General features: G+C 45.4%; 1 protein-coding gene across 12 annotated transcripts in view; it reads left to right on the top strand.

Annotated features, from left to right (window-relative positions):
- Positions 1-18,286, top strand: part of Dhrs7b (dehydrogenase/reductase 7B) — a 60,659-nt gene extending 42,373 nt beyond the window's left edge. For 10 of the 12 annotated variants that reach the window (XM_027921459.2, XM_071603474.1, XM_071603481.1 and 7 more), the window contains 6 exons: positions 3,480-3,658; positions 8,502-8,611; positions 11,313-11,529; positions 11,998-12,090; positions 15,189-15,341; positions 17,213-18,286. In XM_027921459.2, the coding sequence (XP_027777260.2) occupies positions 3,480-3,658; positions 8,502-8,611; positions 11,313-11,529; positions 11,998-12,090; positions 15,189-15,341; positions 17,213-17,418 (958 nt within the window). In that variant the 3' untranslated portion in view covers positions 17,419-18,286. Of the gene's footprint in view, positions 1-3,051; positions 3,074-3,479; positions 3,659-8,501; positions 8,612-11,312; positions 11,530-11,997; positions 12,091-15,188; positions 15,342-17,212 lie in introns of those variants that run through there. The other 2 variants (XM_027921458.3, XM_027921456.3) reach the window with 2 other exon arrangements.
- Positions 18,287-19,258: the final 972 nt, after the last annotated feature.

Raw genomic sequence — 19,258 nt, 5'->3', positions numbered from 1 at the left:
TCTGTCACCACTGTGCATTCTGTCACTACAGACAAGGCAGCTGTGCACTCTCCCCACAGACGGTGGCCGTGGACTAAGGATGGATCCTGTTAACCCCGTGCCATGTTTGCCTAAGGCAAATTGATCCCCAAGGCCAGGGGACCAAGACTTGGCATGTGATGTTGTGTCAGGTGTTCAGAGAACCCTAGAAACATCTAGGACATTGTGTAGCTTTCTCTCTCTTGTTCATGTTGTAGGTTGCTGGCTTGAGTTTTGTTTTGTTTTAATTAGTTATACATGACAGTACAATGATCTTGACATAGCATACATTTGAATCAGATGGGTATAATTTCTCATTTTTCTGAGTATACAGGTTGCAGAATCACATTGGTCATACAGTCACCTATATACATACAGCAATAGTAGTGCCTATTTTATTCTGTTGTCCTTCCATTCCCCCCTTCCCCTCCTCTCCCCTCCCATCTCTTCTCTCTACCCAATCTAATGTGACTCACTTCTTTTTTTTTTCCCTCACATCTTCATACCTGTATTCTGTACAACAAAGGGGGTCTCCTTCCCTTTTCCATGCAATTCCCCTTCTCCCTCTTTTTCCCTCCCACCTCTCTTCCCTATTTAGTGGTAGTCTTCTTCTCATGCTCTTCCTCCCTACCCCATTTTGAGTCACCCCCCTTGTATCAGAGAAGACATTTGGCATTTGTATTTTGGGGATTGGCTAACTTAACTTAGCATAATCTGCTCTAATGCTGGCTTGAGTTTTAATTAGGTTGCATGAAAATGCAACTTGTTGGGAGTTTTAATTATCTTCCACTTGGGAACCTCGAAGCCTGGTTTGTTTTCATTGTGCTTCTCCCTGAAAAGGACTGAGGGACAGTTCAACACCCCACCACCCCACGCTGCCAAATTTTGTGTTGTGCTGGCCTTGGTAACATTTTCTGACACAAAAGTTGGGACATGGGATACTGACTTCTGTTTTTTCCTATTTATTAGTTAAATCAAAGGGTCTCTGAAGCTATAAAAATTAAACTACATTGAACCCTATGTAGTTTAATGAGTTTATTTCATTTGGGAAGAACCAACATTTGTAAACCTGGGACTCTTTGAGAAACCTTGGAGATCTGGCTGCTGAGAAACAACTTCCTGGACCAGGAGTTTGGGATGCTGCTGCTGCAGCTGTGTTCCCTGGGTGCTTGCCTGAGCCAGGGTCCCTGCACAAGGATTGGTTTATTACATCTCTTAACAGACCTGGGAGGTGGTTTCTTGCATACCCTCATCTCAGAGATGAGGACTTTTGAGGCCCAAAGCAGTTAGGTCCCATCTCTAGGGTGTAAATGGCTGGGGTAGGATGTGATACCAGCTAGGCTGGACTTAAGCGTTCATTTTCAGGACCCCTGCTCTGCTGTCACTATGCCACAGTCAGTGTTTTCCTTGTTCTTCCCCCCTCCCCCCACAGTTAGTGCTTTTTGGGTGGGCTCAGGGACCTTTGAATTTTGGGAGATGACAGGCTGTGTACTTGGTACTTGATGCTCATGGCCTCTGGTGGAGTTGTACCTTAGCCTCAGGTTGCCAGCTCTGTTCTTCAGGTGCCCTTGAGCATCAGAAGAAGATATATACTTGATCAACAAATATATGAAAAATTGTTCAACATCTCTTGTAATTAGAGAAATGCAAATCAAAACTACTCTTGAGATTTCATCTCCAGTCAGAATGGCAGCTATAAAGAATACAAACAACAATAAATTTTGGCAAAGATGTTGGGGAAAAGGCACACTCCTACTGGTGGGACTGGGGGGACTGCAAATTTGTGCAACCAATCTGGAAAGCAGTATGGAGATTCCTTAGAAAACTTGGAATGGAACCACCATTTGACCCAGCTATCCCACTCCTCAGACTATACCCAAAGGCCTTAAAATCAGCCTACTATAGTAACGCAGCCACGTTAATTTTCATAGCAGCTCAATTCACAATAGCTAAACTGTGGAACCAACCTAGATGCCCTTCAGTAGATGAATGGATAAAGAAACTGTGCTATATATACACAATGGACTATTACTCAGCATTAAAAGAGAATGAAATCATGGCATTTGCAGGTAAATGGATAGAGTTAGAGAATATCATGCTAAGCAAAATAAGCCAAACCCAAAAAACCAAAGGCCGAATGTTCTCTCTGATAAGTGGATGCCAATCCATAACGGGGAGGGGGGAGGCATGGGAAAAATGGAGGAACTTTGGGCAAAGGGGAGGGAGAAGAGGGAGGCACATGGGGGCAGGAAAGATGTGGAAGGAGATGGACATCATGACCCTAGATACACATATGTTGTGACACTACATCGTATACAACCATAGGAATATAAAGTTGTGCTGCAATTGTGTACAATGAATCAAAATGCATTCTGCAGTCATATATACCTAATTAAAATAAATAAATTTTTAAAAAAGAACATGGAAAATTTACAAATCAAAATGGAAAAGTTACAAGTAATAAAATGCAGTATTTAAACTGAAAAAAAAAATGTGGGTTTATGAGATGGGACATTTAGGAGGTAGATGTGGGTTTTACATAGTTCTTCCTAAGCTAATGAATAATTTAAAGCTTCCAATTTCACCAGAATTCTGTTCCTGGTTTCTAGCATTGTTCTTCCTGTGGGTTATTGTGCCCATAGCACCATTATCCTGGAGGTTGTCTGTGGTGAACCTTTGTCTTGTAGTCTTTGATCCATTTGTCAAGTGGCCTTGTAGGGCAATTCTTTCAAAGTGACAGAACATCTTGATATCTTCACTAGCTCATACCTGACCTTTCTTAAACTGTGTCTCCCCACTTATCTGTTGTAGGTACCTGGTAGAATGAGGAGCTGGGGAGGCTCTGGAGAAATAAGGAAATTAAAGGCAATTGTAGACAAAAATGGATATGTTTCCTAAGAACTGATAGCACACTGTTGCACAAACACTCATGTGGCAATCATGCTAACTAAGAATGCGTTCCTGTGCATGGCAGAGAACATGCTTACCAGCCTGAGTCGATGCTGATATTTGGCATGGGGAAGCTCTGTTCTGCACTGCATTCCTGTTGGCTATTGTAAGAATCGTTACAATTTCTTTTTCTTTCCTTTTTTAATGGTCTTGGTTGTGAAAATATGATAAAGGTTTTCAAAGGAAAATCAGGTGAGTACTGGTATGCCACCCTGTCCTATAGCACTCACCAGGTCACTGAATCCTAAGCCGAATGACACTATCAGCTTGTTCTTGGGGGCATCTTGAGGCCTGTGGTACTGCTGTCTGTTCATGTCAATGCAGAGTGATAGAAAACAAGTGCCACCATGCTGAACAGTTGTTGTGCCCTGCAGGGTCTAGAGACTCGCTGGGGCTCAGAGCTGAGGTCTGCAGAAGGGAGATCTGGGATTTGTATGTTATAGGAGAAGCCTCAGCAAATCCTCTGAGTTCTCTTCTCTTCTCACTAGTTGATTTGGTTTTGGTTCTTCCAGGAAGAGTCCGCTGAAGGAGAAGGTCATGGACTTGATGTCCTCTACTTCCATCCTGCCCCTGCTGTTAGGCTGCCTGGGCATCTTTGGCATCTATCAGCTGCTGCAGCGGATGCGCACGAAGGTCTACGTTCAGAATACTGTGGTGGTGATAACAGGCGCCACCTCGGGGCTGGGCAGAGGTGGGTCGTGGGGATGGTTGAGGTGGGGAATCAGCCAGTTGTGAGGGGGCTGTTTACACAGGGGCCACAGGAATGCAAGTGCAATCTTACTGTCTTTTGTCCAGTTGGAAAAAGTGGGGCCTTATATACAGTGAGAAACAGCCCCTGCCTCTCAGTGGGGAAGCAAAAGCAAATGACTGCAGGACCTATTGAAAGGGCAACCTTCCTAAGCTCCAGCTGCTTATTAAAAGAAGATTTTTTTTTTTTTTTTAAGTATTGAGGATTGATCTCAGGGGCACTTGGCCACTGAGCCACATCCCCAGCCCTGTTTTGTATTTTATTTGGAGACAGGGTCTCACTGAGTTGCTTGGCACCTCAGTTTTGCTAAGGCTGACTTTGAACTCAGGATCCTCCTGCCTCAGCCTTCCAAGCTGCTGGGATTACAGGTGTGTGCCACTGCGCCTGGATGAAAGAAGGATTTTGATGTGAAATTGCCCAATTTTCAGATACGAACAACTCATTTAACAAGTATTTTTGCCTCTGTGAGGGACAAGTAAAATATGCCTTTTTTCCTAGACTCAGCCAAAACCATGGACCTTGGTACATGGCCTTGGTGCATACTCCCCCTCTCCCTTCCCAAGTGTGGCAGAGTTGGAGACAGGATCAGTGAGACTTCAACTTTTCCTCAATGAGGTCTACCGTTCATTGCCATTCCCCTTCAGTGAGTATTCTGAGCTTCTGAGGCCTGGGGTCTGGGACATAGGCCTGGTGTCAGTCAAATCCTTGGCCTGGTTCCTTTCCTGGAATCCCACACAGATGTGTTGCAGAGCTCAGTCATTGATTCTGGAAACTTAGACAAAGAGTATGCTTCGTGAAGCTCCCTCCGTCTTCCTTAGCCTTTTTTATGTGCCCTGCATATTCAAGCACATGTCCAGGGAGGAAAGCTGAGATGTTCCCGGAACTGTAGTAAGCTTTCCTGCCACTGTGATGGCAAAGCCAGTGCCCACTGAGTATCTTCTAATCCTGAGACTCTGGGCCAAGTGCTGGACAAATAGATGAAAGACAGAGTCTTTGGGGCTGGGGATAGCTCAGTGGTAGAAGGCTTGCCTAGCCCGCACAAAATCCAGGCCTTCATCCCTAGCACTGGGGAAAAAAAAAATTAAAGACAGGGAGGTTCCTCCTTCTTGAGGAGGTCACAGTGTGCCAGAGAAAGGCAAGGATTTATCTTGGCATACTGCCACTTTAGTAGTGGGCGTTCCCTGTCAGGCCTGCTGCCAGGACGCACATCTATCTGTACATGCCAGCTTGTGCCACACGTTTTCAGGTGCAGGGTGTCACTAAGTTATCACAGCTGAGATGCTAATCACAGTACGACTTGCCTTATGACTTCCTGCCAGAAAGCACAAAGCCAAAAGTCAGACCCACATCTCTGACTCTAGAACTCTGTCCTAAAGCCTTAATTAGGGGAGTGAGGTGATGACTATAATAGGAAGATGTGGGCCAGTAGGGTGGGTGTTCTTGACTGGTCCAGGGGTGGGAGTGACATGGTCACGCAGGGAGTTGTGCGTAACTAGAGGCTGCAGAACACAAAAGAAGAGACAGGCCTCGTCTGTAGGGCAGGAGGCTTGCGGGGAAGTACAGGAAGGCTTTAGGGAATGTGAGTTTCTTTGTGCACCACCTACCAGGGGTGGTAGGTGAGGTCTCTGGGGGTGAAACCGCATCTGTCATTGAATTGCCAGTCCTTCGAAAGGACAGCTGCCTCCAAGCCCTTTGCCATGGTCAGTCCTCTGACCTTACTCAGTCACTATAAATAGCAGTCAGCAGTCTCTTCTCTTGATCTCAGAGAGAAGCAAGTTTTAAAAGTCTTTGAAGAAGATTTGCGAGCTGGCTGGGGTGGAATGGTGAGTTGCAGGTGCCCCCATAGATGGAGGTTCAGAAGGACACTGTCCTCTTTATTCTGCATCTCCTCGCATGACACCAAGACTGTGAAGGGAATAGAAAATGTAATTGAGAAAAATAACCTGCAGATATAGTATATGATGTCAGGTCTTTTCTGAGTTATAGTCACTAGTTTATATTCTACCCTATTTAACATCTTGGGGACAGGAGTCCCTTCATCCAGATAAAGTGGGAACAGATTTTCAATGGGCTGTCTCAGTACAAACACTCCCAGTTGATTATACCAACAACCAGCTGTTGTGGCCTAGCTTCTGTGAGGAGGGAGATCTATACTGCCCTCAGTAGCTCTGCCTGTCCTAACCTTGAAGGTTGGGGGTTATATGATGAATCTTCAGATAGCTTTATGTATTTTTCTAATTTCCTGTCTTGTGCACTTAAGCTACATGATCTTATCCTTACAGAACAGTAGCACCAGTGACTAAAGGAACAGAATGTTCTGGATGCCTGCTTCAGCTAGCCTAAAGCACATGGCTCTGCACAGCTATCTTGATTTGTTCAAGGCAGCTCTGGGGACTCATCTGCAGCCCTAGATAACTGGCACCTTGGAACTGTTAGCCTTGTTCCTTAAGTTTCCTGTCTCCCTGCATCAGGTTTTTCAAGGAAGGAAAATGAAATCCTTCCAATGTGTCATTTTCGTTTCTATCACTCTCTACACAAATTATAATTTCCTCTTTTTGACTTTACTAGGAAGCAAAGTAGAATTTAAATGATCCTTTTCCAGAAGGGTACCTCCCTACCTTTGGTTAAGTCTACATCCTTTGGTGGCACCTCAGTGTGTTGATCAGGACACGACAGAATGGGGTGAGGAAGCTAACGGGACCAAGGATCCTGATATTTGAGAAGGACTCAGTAAGCTGGCTGAGCAGTTCTAGCCTCAGGAACGCTGGCGTCTGGTTTTGGGGTATCCCCGTCCCCACCTTCAGTCCTGTGAGGACTTTGCTGTTCCGCTGGGAAGGAGCACAAGGGCAGGTGGGGCTGCTGCTGTGACCTGACCAGACTACCAGGGACAGGCAGAAGCAATGGCTGTGGCTCTTATGGGGCCTCTGCATTTCTTCAAGCAAGTCAGTGAACAAACCAAGCAAGTCTCTAAAAGCTGTGCAGCATCCCTGACCTGGGAGTGCATTTCTATAGTCTGCCTGGCAACTCTCAGAGAAGTGAGGTGCAAGAGATGGGCAGCCCAGGTATGGCGAGTGAACAGGGCCAAAGGGGACCTGTGGGGTGCAGAAAGGGCTTGCACCGTGAGACAGGGGGCAGAGCACCTTCTCCTTGACATCTCAGGCCCCTGAGTTCTAAAGGACACTGGGATTTTTTTCTCCCTTCCTGTTTTGAACCTTCTAGCTTTAAGGAAGCTTGACATACACTGCCCGAATTTTCTGACCTTGTCCCTTCTCAGCCTAGAAAGTGACAGCCCTCATTCCTCCTCTGCTCCTTGCTGCATGGCTTCCAGAGATGGAATTGCCCTGTAGGGCAGGCCTGTCCCTTTTATGAATCAGGCTCTTGGGCCTCTTAAGATTTGGTTGGGAGCCACGTGGGTGACACACTGGCCTCAGTATGATCAGCGAGAAACAAGGTGTCTTGTGGAGATCTGCTCCTGAGCATTTTTGGGGAACTAGACCTCAGGTGAGGACAGGCAGTGCCCTGCCTTACACCTACTCACTTCAGTTTTCAGAACATTTTAAAATGGCAGCTTAGAAATATTAAAGTATTAAAAACAAGAAGTATTAGAATAGTACTTCCTAGTGCTTCTTGTTTACCCAGCACTGTAGGAAATGATTGCCTACTGTAACTCGTTCAATCTCACAGTTCTCCCTGAAGTAGGCACTATTTTTATCTGCATCTTAAAGAGAGGAAAGCAAGAAGCAAAGAGGTTATAACTTACCTGACATCATGGAACCAGTAAATGTGGGTAGTGAGAGTTGAACACAGGAAGTCTGGCTCAAATCTGTTCCCTCGACCACTGGGCTGCCTGCTTTTACAAAGCCATGAGTTTTCAGGGTACTGAACAATTAATGAGAACACGTTTGGGGGGAGGGGAAGCAATAAACATACCTTCCTCGCCTCCCTCACATCACCCTTTGCTTCCGTTCCCCCCACCACCATTTTGCTACCTGAATCCCTCCCCTAGCCTAACAAGGCCTTTGAACCTTCCTCTTTCTTGCATCTTTTTTTTTTTTTTTGGTGATGCTGGGAATTGAACCCAGGGCCTATGCATGCGAGGCAGGCACACTCTACCCACTGAGCTATATCCCCAGCCTAACCTTCCTCTTTCTGCACTAGCATCATCTATTCATGGTTCCTCCTGTGCTTTGCGCACCTTGCTCCCTCTACCTTGAGCAGGTGCAAGCAGCCCCTCAGGCTCCAGGGTTCCTAGGTGGGCCTCCTCATTCCTTACAGAGTCCTTTGCCCTCATTTTTTACAGAACTGTGCAGGTCTTCTGTACATCTGTGTGACTGCAGATGAGCAGTTCCAGAAACAGGTCAGGTGGTGCTGGAACACAGCCTGTTGGACAGTGTTATAGCAGCTGGTCTTGCCTATCCTATCCCATTGGTACAGGTTCTCTGCCTGATCATGAGGAACATCACTCAGCCTGGCTGAGCTTCCTCAGCCATGGAAATGGAGATGGCAATCCCAGGGTTATTCGTGGAAAGTTTTGAGCCTAGTACTGATCATAAATCTGTCCACCCTTTGCCTTCCTCATTGTTTTGTGGATGTCTGCTGCATCTCTAGATGGGAGCCCTACATTGGACCCTAACAACTAGCCTTATGCTGGTCCATAGCACCTGCCAATACGTACACGTGAGGAAACAAACATACCCTCCGCACTGGATGAATTTGAATTGAATTGCATGGGGGAGGAATGGCTTTGGATATCCTCAGCTGTCAAGGTCCTTTTCTCTTCCCTTAGAATGTGCCAAAGTCTTCCATGCTGCAGGTGCTAAGCTGGTGCTCTGTGGCCGGAATGTAGAGGCCCTTGAAGAACTCACCAGAGAGCTCACTGCTTCTCATACCTCCCAGGTGAGCCCAGGGCATGTTTTCCAAGGGGAAGGGCTCCGGTAGCCCCCTTAGGAGACAGCAGGCCACTCTTGGGCTGCTGGACTGAAGAACATTTGTGTGGTCAAGCTGTACAGGGGAAGCAGCAGGACTCCAAGCAAAGGGGGCCACAGCCTGAGGAGGGACTGTCTTCACATCCCACATTGCCACCACTGACTAGGCTGTGGATTGAGGAAGTTCCTTCTGTGGGAATGCTTTCCCAGCCTTTTACCTGGCTTGTCTCCACTCACCTGGTGGGGATTGATGATGATTTAAGATTTTTTAAATTGTTTTAAAATAACACACACACACACACACACACACACAGCCTACATTTTGTTTATCCATCCATCTGTCAATGAATAGCCTGTTGGTGAACTTGGGTTGTTTGTGCTTTTTTACTATTGTGAACAGTGCTGCTATGGATATTGGTGTTAAGAGTCCCTGCTTTCCATTTTTTTTTTATGTATACCTAAGAGTGAAATTACTCAATGATATGGGTAGTTTTGTTTACTTTTGAAGAGCTGCCAAATTGGTCTCCAGAATAGCTGCACCACTTTACATTCCTGCCAGTAATGCACAGGGACTGGTTTTCCACACTTGACATTTTTGGTGATATTGTTGGTGATGGTGGTTTTTAACTATACCCATCCTAGGAAGGGTGGGTTTTATAGTTTAAACTCTTACATTTAGGTCTTTGTTCTATTTGGGTTATTTTTATATGTGATATTAGGTAAGGGTCTAATTTCATTATTTCATGTGCATATCCAATTCTCCTAAAACCCATTTTTTGAAGTCTATTCTTTCTTCATTGACTGGTCTAGCACTGTTGTCAAAAATCATTTGGTCATGGTTGGGCATGGTGGTACACACCTGCAATCCCAGCAACTTGGAAGGCTGAGGCAAATGGATTGTAAGTTCAAGGCCAGCCTCAGCAACTTTTTAGCAAGACCCTATTTCAAAATAAAAAATAAAAAGAGTTGAGGATGTAGCTCAGTTGAAAATGCTCCTGGGGTGCTGGGGATGTGGCTCAAGCGGTAGCGCGCTCACCTGGCATGCATGCGGCCCAGGTTCAATCCTCAGCACTACATACAAACAAAGATGTTGTGTCTGCCGAACTAAAAAAAATAAATAAATAAATATTAAAATTCTCTCTCTCTTTAAAAAAAAGAAAATGTTCCTGGGTTTAATCTCCAGTACTGGGGGGAAAAAAAATTGATCATATATTTGAAAGTGTATTTCTGAGTTCTTTATTCCATTCCATTGGCTGATATGCTTGTCCCTTGTCAATAATATGCTGTCTTAATTACTGTAGCTTTGTAATAAGTTTCAAAAAAAAAAAAAAAAAGTGTGAGTGCTTTAACTATGTTCTTTTTCAGGATTCATTTGCTATTGAGGGGCCATTGCAATCCCATGTGAATTCTAGGATTTTTTTTTTTTTTTTTCCTGCAAAAGATGCCATTGGGGGCTGGGGTTGTGACCTAGGAGTAGGGCACTTGCCTAGCATGTGCAAGGCCCTGGGTTCAATCCTCAGCACTACAAGAAAATAAATAAATAAAATAAAGGTATTGTGTCCAACTACAACTAAAAAAATAAATATTAAAAAAAGCCATTGGGATTTTGATAAGAATTGCATTGAACTTATAGATCACTTTGGTAGTATTGTGAAATTAACAATATTGACTTCCAATCCATGAATATAGGATGTCTTTCCTTGTATTTGTGTCATTTTTAATTTTAGTCAGCAAATGTCTTCAGTGTGAAAATCTTACATTTCCTCGGTTAGATTCATTCCTCAGTATTTCCTAACATCTTTTGCTTTCCTAACATCCTTTTCACAATTTATTGTTCCTGTATGGAAATAGCTGATTTTTTGTTGTTGTTGGTGTTTTGATCTTGTACCCTGCAGCTTTGCTGAATTTTTTAGTTAGCTCTTAATAGCTTTCATGGGATTTGCTGCCATTTTCTATATATAGAATCATGTCATCTGCAAACAGAGATAGTTTTATCTCTTCCTTTCCAATATGGGGGACGTTTTCTTGTCTCGTTGCTTCAGTGAGGACTTCCCAGTGCAGTGTTGCACTTTACATCTGTTGGGATGCCCTCCACATTGTGTTGCTTAGCTACTCATTTCTCTAGCACAGGACTTTATAGCATTCTTCACAGTTACAGAATTAATCTGTGCCTCAGAGGGACAGGTTGTTGGCTTCTGCTATGTCCTCATTACATGGTATATGTAAATATTATTTCATGAAGAAATGAGTAAAAGTGACTTAACCTGAGAAGAACAGGACCCTTCTGTGAGCCACTGAACGTATTAAAGTTGGATAGCACAAAGCAGCAAGGATAGCTATGGTTAATAGCTTCTGTGGTTACCTGCTACAGCAGTCCACACATATGTGACCTGTCCTGGGGAGCTTACAACTGGACTGCTGAAAGTAGGAGAAGCCCAGGTCATATCTCATGAGGTGCAGGCAACTTTAGTTCAAGATTAGAGTTGTCCAGGTCAGGGGTGACCACTCTAGGCAGGGTCACCCTGTAGGCCTCATCTCTTCGGAAGAGGACTGCTGCTGTAGCCCATGTTGTTTCGTCTCCATTATGTCACTCCCTGGACTCTGAAAAGCTATACACATAGCTATGGGGCCTGTCACTTATCAGGTATATTTGGTGTCTTGTGTTTGGCCAGAAGCAGACGCACAAGCCTTACACAGTGACCTTCGACCTCGCAGACACGGGGGCTACTGTTGCTGCAGCAGCTGAGATCCTGCAGTGCTTTGGCTATGTGGATGTACTCATCAACAATGCTGGGATCAGCTACCGAGGGACCATCACAGACACCACAGTGGATGTTGACAAGAGGGTCATGGAGACAAACTACTTTGGCCCTATTGCTCTAACAAAAGGTAACAGTCTTGGGTTTAAAGAGGAAAGAGTGTGATACGTTGGCATCCTTTTTGTTCTGCTCAGTTCCTCTTAGGCTGCATGCCGCCTACCCCCATTTGCTGTTTTACCCTGCTGTGGGTGTGGTCACTGTAGTTTGAATGTTTGCTTTTTGCAGGTTTCTATTAGCATTCTCTCTGTGTTAGCCCTTTATCAGGGTCTTCCTCTAGCCACAGCCTCCTTGGCTAGCACTGCCTTGCTGTGGTGTCTGCAGACTCCTTTGTGGTGGGGATATTTTGATATCTAGCCAGACTTCAGTCCAGGGAACAGACTCCTCATAGGACAGGGAACTGTGCTGCCCATTGTGGGTGGTTACTCTGTCTGTGGACTTCCTCCTGCCTCTTTCCTCTGCTGCATGGCTCTCCATCCTGAGGAGCTGTCAGGCACAGTGACTGGAAGATGGTGTCTAAATCCCTGCCCTCTCCCCTCAGCACTCCTGCCCTCCATGATCAAGAGGAGGCAAGGCCACATCGTCACCATCAGCAGCATCCAGGGCAAAATCAGCATTCCTTTTCGATCAGCATGTGAGTCCCCCCCCCCCCAAAAAAAAAACACCCATTTTTGTCTTCTTCTTATAAAAATAACACGTTTACCATCCTGAAATCAGACATTGAAGAAATACCCTACATGGAACGTGAAGGAAGTTCATCAGAATGTGTTCTCTGGAGCCACATACCTGGGGTCAAATCCAGCACTGCTTCTTACCCACTGTGTAACCTTGGGCAGGTGTCCCCACCTCTCTGTGTTCATCTGTATTTGCACATAGGTACAAGTCCCAGCCCCAGTCTAAAGGAGCTGCTGTGAGTACAGTGTCTGGAGAGCTCTGCCCTGGGCGCTGCACACACTGCCTCTCTTACTGTATTGTTTACTAGCGTCAGCCCACTGATAAGGTTATTTTATCACTTTGGAGCATTAGCCTCCAATTTTTTTTCTACATGTAATCAAACAAAATTGGGATCATGCCAGTTGCAGTAGCACATGCCTGTAATCCCAGCAACTCTGGAGGCTGAGGCAGGAGGATTGCAAGTTCAAGGCCATCCTGGGCTTAAAATGAAAAGGGCTGGGGATGTAGCTCAGTGGTAGAGCACCCCTGGGTTCAATCCCCAGGACCAAAAAAAGGGGGGGAGGGGGAGGGGACCCCATCATGCATGCTCTTTTGGAGCTTGCTTGTCCCACCTGGCTGTCTGACTTTCCATACCAGCACATGTGGATTTACCTTATCCTTTTAAGTGGGTTTATAATAATATGTTGAGTGGATGTTTGAGGAGCTTTTCCCCTTTTCAGTGCTTTGAGTGATTTGCCACAGAGAACATCCTTGAATGTTCATATCTCTGGGCACTTAGAGGAGGGGTTTCAATACGATGAATTCCAAGAAGCATAAATATTAGATAGGACCAAATAATTAAAACTGCCAAGTTGACTTCCAGTTCACAGGTTTCCCTCCACGTAGGTGTCATTTCTTCTGTCGCTCTGCCCTCACGTTGTACCAGCAAACACACAGAGTGTAGTTGTTGGTGTTTGGGGTTTTTAAAAGACTTTAAAGGGCACTTCACAAACTGTCTCAGTAGCTCCTTTCTTTGCTTCATCTTCTGAAAGAAAAAATATGACTTGGGACAGCCTCACCCGCTCTCAGTCACTTCCCAAAGCCAGCCAGGGCCCGGCACAGTGAAGGAAGCTTGGGCTGTGTCAGCAATTTGAAAACACAGTAATACTCTGCTTGATGATAAGATGGAGCAACCATTTGCACTAAAGATGGAACAGAATCGTGTTCTTCCCCCCGAGGTCTTAATTCAGCTACATCTTTTGGTTTTAGTTGTATGTGCTTGGATCAGTCACTTAACTTTTCTGACCCTCAGTTTCTTACCTATCAGTGTGACTTATAGTCATCATACATTTCCCAGGGCTGGTACCAAGATGAAATGAGGCAACTAGAGATGTCCTATGTAAACTGGAACAATATTTGTTTCTATAGTTGTTATTTATCTTTTTGCTAATATTCCATGTCAACCCTTAGAGCATACACAGGCAGTCACTTAAGGCTGCCAAAATGATCCCCCACCCCAAAACCACCATGTATAATCACAGATAATCATGCAAGTAAGGTAGAATGTTAATAGATAAATCAGGGTAAAAGATATACAGAGTTCTTTGTATTAAATTATTTCCACATTTTACTTTGATTACACCCCACTGATTTCTATTCTCTAATTGACTTGCTGACTATAGTAGGTGTGCAAGAAGGGTTTGGATGCAGTACGGTGACTAGACTGAATCTGGCTGTGCCTCCTGGGCAAGTGTGTCAGCTCAGCCTCCTCTCCCTTCTGCTGCTACCAGGAGAACCACATCAGGAGAAGCCATGAACTGTAACACTGCAGTGCAGAGGAGGGACGAAGTGATGGTGACAGTGTGACAGGAATGGGCTGCACAACAGGCTGAGAACCCATAGCCTAAGAGCTTGAGACCCAATCATTGTGTGGCTTCTATCGTGGAGACCCCAAGGATGACCCACTCTTCCTGCCCTTGGGCCTTGGCTGCCCCCTGGAATTATTCACTCCCCTAAAATCTACTCATCTAGCCCTGGAATCACTGCCCAAATACAGTCTAGCTGCTTCCTGTGACACTTCCTTGCTTTTCTCCTTCCTGTTTACTTGGCTGAGAGAAGCCCTTTTTTATTAAGACTAAAACGTTTAGGACCCAACTACAGGAAATTGATTTGCTGTGTTTCCCAAGAATATCACTGTAGGGTTACCCCCTCAGAGCACCTTCCATTAGATTGGGGAGCTGCTGCTGAGGAGCACAGGTGGCTCTGTCTCTTGCAGATGGTGCACTTTCTAGCTTCTAGTTGAAAGTTCCTGCCTAGTTTGCAAAGGGAAGTACATCAGAAGCAAGCTTGGACATCATACACATGTGTGCAGGCAGGGATGCTCAGGGGTAGTGTGCTTAGCAGTGATAAAAACTGGAAGAGACCCATAAAGGTCCACTGATGGGGCCAGATCTGTCACCTGATGATCCCTTGGGGAGGATCAGGCAGCCAGAGCCATGTGATGGGTGGGTCTGCAGGGCCATCACAGAAAGTTACTTGCAGGAATAAAAGGAAGAGTATGAGTTCATTTCTGTAAAAGAAATGTAAGATCCCATCTTATATCTGTACCTGTACATAACAGATCCAAAAATAAATCCTAAGAAACGGCATTGTTCACCTCTGGGAACAAAATTGGAAAGCAGGACTTTTGCTTTTTTACTTTATGAGCATTAAGCTTTTGTTTAACTTGGAAAAATTTCAGACTTAAAGAAGAATTGTAAGAACAGCAGAAACATGCACCCTTCACCAAGATTCCCCAGTTAACATTTTCCCTTATTCTCTTATGAGTGAATTTACAATTATTTTTTCTCAGCCATGTGAGAATTTGGTGACAGATTCCCCCTTTATGCCTAACCACTTAAGATTTCCTAACAACAAGGACATAGAGCACTTCTCAAATCAGGAAATGAATATTGCTATAAGGCTTAAATCTTACATTATAAAACCATGTTTTAAACAGAGAGTAAATGGGAGTGAGTAGGTGGGACTTGGGCCCTACCCACCTTGGCACACTCACTCCCTCTCTGCCCATGTTTGCAGATGCAGCCTCCAAGCATGCAACCCAGGCCTTCTTTGACTGCCTGCGTGCTGAGATGGAACAGGATGGGATCCAGGTGACTGTCATCAGTCCCGGCTACATCTATACCAACCTCTCTGTAAATGCCATTACCGCGGATGGGTCCAGATATGGAGGTAAGGCCTGGTTGCTCTTGTATGAAAAGCTATCGATCAGCCCTAGTGAAATGTGTAGCTCTTACCTACCCCAGTGATTGTTGTCATTTTTCATTTAGAATATGATTTTTAAAGCTGAAAAACTTGGCATGGTGTTGGCTGTAGGTACCGATTGTTATTTAATCTTCACTTACCACCAAGAACTGACCTTAGCCTGAGCATCACCACTAGAGCTTTCAGAACAGGAGGCCTAGAGGTAGAGGACTTAGTGGAATAGAAAGGAAGTCCCTAACCTGAATTGCCCCTAAACAGCCAGCTAACGTATTTCTAGATCCCAAGGCCCAAATAGTATTTTCTTTTTTTTTTAGTGCAGGGGTGGGTACCCAGGATTGAACCCAGGGCGCTCAACCACTGAGCCACATTCCTAGCCCTATTTGGTATTTTATTTAGTGACAGGGTCTTAGTTGCTTAGCTCCTCGATGTTGCTGAGGCTGGCTTTGAACTCGCAATCCTCCTGCCTCAGCCTCCCGAACTGAGCTGCTGGGATTACAAGCGAGTACCACTGCACCAGGCCCAAGAAGTATTTTCACTATCAAGACTAAGGGAATTAACTTTGGGGCAAGTGTGGGCGGCTTGACCTGAATGGTCCCTCCTCAGTATATTGGAGAAATGACTGGCTTCAGGAAGAGTCTTCAGGGTAAGGCTGAGTACGGTGCAGTAATCTCCATCTTGCTTCAGTCAGAGGCAGCACCGAGGCTGACCTGCAGTCACCATTTGTGGGCTGGGCAGCCCCCCACCAGCATGCAAGCCAGGCAGACAGCAGTCAGCTACTGCTTCTCAAGTTAGGCAGCCCATGAGTTCTAAAGCTGCTGAAGCCTGCCTGCCTGCCTGAACTCAGAACAGAACTGCCCATCTCTACAGTATGTTCCACTGTGTCCTGCCTCCCTGGCTGTGGTCTCTTGCAGGTCTGTGCTGCAGCATCTGCCAAGGACATGCTGGGCTTGCACCCACCCCAGCCAAGTTTGAACCAAGACTACCCTGTCCTGGGTGGCAGCTGCTCTCTTCCTAAAGCAAATCTCTCTGTGGCACTTTACAATTAAGCAGTAATTAAAAACTTCCCATTCTTTCATTAACCACAGTGAGAACAGATACTGGTGAGGAAGCTCGGGCAGACTGGATAGCTTCGGGAAGGTATCAAACTGGGTGTGCTAGTGGCCTGTGCCTGCTGACTGAGCCTACTCTGCTGGCAAAATGTCAGATCACTAGTAAAGAAGGGTTAGTAAAGGTTACTAACCCTAAACTACCCACAGCTGTCTTCTCCAACAGCTTAAAGTGAATGACAGGTTTCTTCCTGTCCCTCATCCAGCTAACACGAAATTGGGAGTTGGGACATCTGTCTACTCTCTACTCAGCTGGTGGTACATGTATGGGTCAGAAGGCCCTCCCCACTTCAAGAGATGGTACAACAGTCTCGACTCATCTGTTGTTCCGAGAGCAAAAATGTCCAAGATCAGGAAGCTGCTGCTCAGGTGTGAGGGGCTTGCTCTATGAGACCCTACCTTGGCCGGCCTTCTGCTTTTGTCATCAGACCACCAGGCAGATGGACTCACATTGGTTCCCATCACTGACTGGGGTCCCCAGTCTGTCTTGTCCCCATATTCCACCCATAACTCCCTTACCCTCACTTACTTACTTAGAAACACAAAATGGTTCCTATTTCCTCTGGATATAACACCTTCAGGTATAGGGGCATGCCACCTCCTTCCTGGCAGACTCTGGGAACAGCTTCACAGTGGGGAGTGCAACAAGCTGACCTAATGGCTCCCGTCAGCTCCAGTCCTCAAGAGAAGGTCCTCTGCTTTCTAGTTCATGTGTTGCTTTTCTTCTTTTAGCTGTTGACAAGAACACAGCCCAGGGCCGAAGCCCTGCAGAGGTGGCCCAAGATGTTCTTGCTGCTGTGGGGAAGAAGAAGAAAGATGTGATCGTGGCTGACTTGCTGCCTTCTTTGGCCATTTATCTTCGAACTCTGGCTCCTGGGCTCTTCTTCAGCATCATGGCCATCAGGGCCAGAAAGGAAAGAAAATCTAAGAATTCCTAATCCTGGCCAGAGCTAGCAGCTCCAACCAGTTTGAGCTAGGATGAGAAGCAACACTTCCCCAGGCTTGACTGCTCTTCAAGGGACAGCTGTGCTTGAGACTTTAATGGCAATTTGCCCTCCAGGTGGAAAAGACTGAAGAAACTTTTCTCCTGCAGGTCCATGATGCAACCCCAGGCAATGAGCTTCTTCCTAGAGGTGAGGGATAAGCACTTAAGGAATAAATATGGAGATGGGTTTCAACTCTAAAAACATGAAATAAATGATAGGAATAGTAAGAGTCATAAACCTCAGTGACTAGAAGAACTGAAGCATGTCCTTTGAATTCCAGCCTTGATGACTCCTAGAAAACTATCTTGGAATCAGATGTTATAACATCACCTGACTCAGTTGTTTGAGTTTGACATATCCAAGACCACTTAACCCATTTGCTTTGGAGGGGACACCACCAGCACTTGGGAGAGAAGGTTGTATTTTTAGGAAATCATTATTCATATCCCTTTCCAGGATCCTGTGATAGCCCATTTGATATAGAAAATGGTGGGCTACTGTGTGATGGGTTCTATGGCACATCCCAAGTGATCCTGGCTTTAGCACCAAAAGGTATTCCTATGTTCCTTCTCACTGTAACCACAGCCTTAGAGGATGCCAGGCACCATTCAAGCAGATGAATTTCCTAAAGAGGCAGCAACCAGAAGGGAGACCTCTGCATGGCCCTAGACATCCTCTAGGAAAAGAAACCTTTGGAGACTGGCCTGGTGAGCAGAGCTGAAGCAGCAGCTAGTTTCCAGGTGGAAGGAGTTCATTTGCTGATTATAGCCAGAGAGAAGGCCTGGGTCCACCTTTGATTTATTAAAAGTACATAGTTGAAGTTCTTGAGTGAGTCACTTCATTTAGGGAGAAGTTTTCCTATTAATGAGAATGAAGTTGAAATAGTAGGTCCACTGTAGGCTTCCCCAAATTGGGATAAAAATCTCCTAGCATATGATGTTGATGTCTGCACTGACCTAACTCTGGCTCTGTTCACCTTTTGTTGTAAACAGTTGCCTCTGACAGGAGCCTGGGGTTAGGGCTCTGGAGGATTTTAAGTTTCTTGGGAGTAGACGAACAAGTGGATGATTAGCTGGGGCCCTGGCTCACAGCACATCCTGGACATTCCAGACCCTTGGGTAAAATGTGAATATACACAAGATGGGTGGTTCTTCATCTTGCACAGGAATCACCACCCCACTCCTGACATCAGAGAGAGGGTTTCTTAGTGTCTAGGGATGCTGGGGCTGAGACAGCAGCAACTGTTCCAGAACTAGCCCAGTCTCAAGTGAAGTGAAACTGCCAAGCATGTAGCAGCTTCAGGGATAGGGCTCCCTCTCTAAATGGAGCAAGAGAACACCTCTTCTTAGACATTTATTGACTGGCACTTTTAGAATGGCTGATGTCCAGCTGCTGTTCCTTTCTTGTCTATTAAATAAAACCATCAGCATTGGATATACTGCCCTCAAAATGAGAGTTCAGCAGTGGTGTCCTCCATCTTTAGAAGATAAGGAACTGCAAAGCCATTGGTGAGGGTGTTGCTCTGGGAGCCACCATGGTAGGTAGTTATGAGCCACCAAGCCTTATCAGCTTGCAGCTGTGGTGCAGGGAGCTTGGAGCACCTCAAGTTCACTTCTGGTGGACATGTGGTGGTTTCTTTGCCTAACATTATTTAAAACTCACTTTCTAAGATTTACTTTAGAAACTCTCTACATATTTTGACATATAAAGTATAATGTAAAATATAATTATTAACTGGGCTCTTCTTCAGCATCATGGCCTCCAGGGCCAGAAAGAAGAGAAAATCTAAGAA

The sequence above is a fragment of the Marmota flaviventris genome, chromosome 17, assembly GCF_047511675.1.
Source record: "Marmota flaviventris isolate mMarFla1 chromosome 17, mMarFla1.hap1, whole genome shotgun sequence".
NCBI lineage: Eukaryota > Metazoa > Chordata > Mammalia > Rodentia > Sciuridae > Marmota > Marmota flaviventris.
Note: the sequence above shows the minus strand (reverse complement) of the source record. Positions and strands in the feature narration are given on the sequence as shown.